The sequence below is a fragment of the Sphaeroforma arctica genome, assembly GCF_001186125.1.
Source record: "Sphaeroforma arctica JP610 unplaced genomic scaffold supercont1.3023, whole genome shotgun sequence".
NCBI classification, from domain to species: domain Eukaryota; class Ichthyosporea; order Ichthyophonida; genus Sphaeroforma; species Sphaeroforma arctica.
The window spans coordinates 1-2,650 of NW_014037535.1; the positions used below are offsets into that span (position 1 = coordinate 1).

At 42.5% G+C, this 2,650-nt stretch overlaps 1 protein-coding gene across 1 annotated transcript; it reads left to right on the plus strand.

Moving 5' to 3' along the window:
* Positions 1–370: 370 nt before the first annotated feature.
* Positions 371–2,429, plus strand: SARC_13213 (hypothetical protein; the record flags this gene model as incomplete). Its single annotated transcript, XM_014292661.1, has 5 exons — positions 371–486; positions 701–813; positions 1,170–1,210; positions 1,759–1,842; positions 2,262–2,429. Coding segments are annotated over 5 exons (522 nt in total), but the record flags the coding sequence as incomplete, so codon positions are not given.
* Positions 2,430–2,650: the final 221 nt, after the last annotated feature.

A 2,650-nucleotide genomic window follows, 5' to 3' on the forward strand; every position in this document is an offset into this window, starting at 1 on the left:
CGGTGTATGTGTGTGTATATATTTGTTGGTTGTTTGTGCATAGATGTATTGGTGTTTCATACACCAAGTCTCACTGAACGTATATGGGAACTTGGCGCATGTTGTGTTGCGCCAATTATATGTGCGTACACTCTGTACCTACCACATTCATATTCAGATGCTCTTTCGTGTTTATTCCGCGTGGATTCACCGGAGCGTGTATACGTCTGAGCTTGTATGGTCATACTCAATCAATAAAATTGATCTACACTGGTGTTGAGTCTGCACACGAATTCACGCCTAAATACAAATATAGCCAGGCCCAAACATCCACAGCCACATGCTCAAACAATCGATTTACATGCATATAATTTAATGCACCCGCCCTTGAATGTCTCTTTCTATACAGAAGCACACTGAAGTCACCACTGAACTGCAACGCCAGTTGGTGACTGTTGAGGACCGCATTAAAGTGGTCACCAGCGAGAAGTCTGCACTGGAAAATCGGTAGGAGCGATCACATGATAAGACGACAGGCATCATATCGGGCTGATACAAATTAATCTTACGTTATACTTGTATACTCAAATTTTTTTATGCAAGCGTGTCGAGATTGTTCATACTCAACATGGGCCAGATCTAATTGTAAGTGCAAGGTCTGTAGGTTAGCTGTTCAGATATCGCCACCAATAACAAAACATGTTCTCCCTACTTTTGGTAGGATCACCGAGCTGATGGAAGAATCCGCCAAGCACTCGGAGGTCAACGCGCAGCTGAACAATAATATCATCAACATCGAGCAGAAACTTGAACTGGCTGTGCAGGCGAAAGAAGGTATGCGTATGGGACTCATTGGTTCCATAAAAAACTATATTTTAGGCCCCAGATTTCACTGTAGACTGTATAGATCACATGTAGCAGTGAGGGTTTGGACCGAAATCAGACGTCTAAGTCTAAGATCTTGCCTATCACCAAGCTTTTCTTGCGATAGAAGATTCTTATGTACGATGTTTTCCACATTTTTAAAATACATTTTGTTATGACTAACGAATCAGATGTTCTCTATTGAACTTAACTTACCACACATCCGGGGCATTGTGCTTGTAGTATAATTCGCGCATTTATTAGCACCAAGTGCGTCTCAGATTAAACCTATAACTTCACTAACCCATCAACCACGCTGTACACAGAAACTGAGGGGACACTGAATGCCTTCCGAGAGGAACAACGGGTATGAGCGCTCACAGTCACATTGCACATCTGCGAGTTCATACACAACTCTGCGAGTGCAGCCTAGTCAAGTAGTAGACGAGTAACCGCCAGATCAAAGATGCATCGATAGGGCGACAAGTGTGTTGTGCTTAATACTACTGATTGCTATATCATGACAGTCATCGTCACGCACGTATCATTTGACACGTGTATTGAATTCTGAGCTCTTACATATCCATTTCAATATGAAAGTGCAGTGAGCGTTTTTGACAGCTAACAGCTCTGGCTTTACTCTCTACTTGTCAAAGGAAACGTAGTGCGTGACACGATACATGGCAGTGTGTATTGCAATGGGCGATGTTCACACATTTTACGTTTGTTTAATTGCAACATACACTGTAATGTAAGTTATCACGACGTGCAACATGATCAGTTGAAGTTGTCAACGAGCGGCTGCGAGAAACTTGAAAAGTACATGTAGATATCCCGCACCGTATTATTATTTTTTATAACTGACTGTATGCTTGAACTCTTACCGTGGCGTGTACCGTCTCACGCACTACACAGGTGGCCGTCGAGCAGCTCAACTCACAGATTGCCGAGTGCACGACTAAGCTCAGTGCATTGGAGGTGGAGAATATGGCTGTCCAGGTATGGCGTGAAGAGTATGTATGAATATGTACTGGTTGCGTGACCGCACATCGCATGACGAAACAGGTGGCGGAGAAAATGATTGAGATGGCCTGCCAGATGCATATACGCATGATCGCATATTTCTTTGTTGATACCATTGATTCTTAAGAGGAAAAACAACAAAACTATAGGTACTCCCATCATATTGCTGGTGTTGTCTGTGCGTCTTCTTTGAAAGTGATATCAGCCATCCAAGCTTACAGATTGAACAACTGCCTCATAATGCGGTAGAACAGCTAATTGTCCGATAACTCCATTGTACTATGGGTTACTTGTCGTCGGCTGCGGATTTTTTGCTTTGAAAACAACCCCTGACACACACATTCTGATTCACCCTTATGTATTCAATATTTTTCTTGTCGTATACATAAACGCAGGCTGAGCGCTCCGAGTTACAAGGCTGGAAAGAGACACAGTTGCTTTCCACCGCAGACGCGGCGACCGTGTTACTATCTCTAGGTCAGAAGTACGCGATGTTAAAGGCTGATAACACTCGCCTACTGGCAGACAATGCCCAATTGAACGAGGCTGTGACTGCGGATCAGGTGAGAATATATTAAATTGGACGCGGTGTGCTGTTTTCATAGTCAATTATAGATAATCTGATGTTGAAATGAATTTAGTTCGTTTTAAAGATCATACTTTTACCATATTTTACACAGTGGTATATACATTTTAGGGTTTAGTAAACACAGACTTTACCACGATCAATTTGGTTGAAAGTTGTTTTAGCCATATTGTACTGAAACCAGCCTAACACAATATA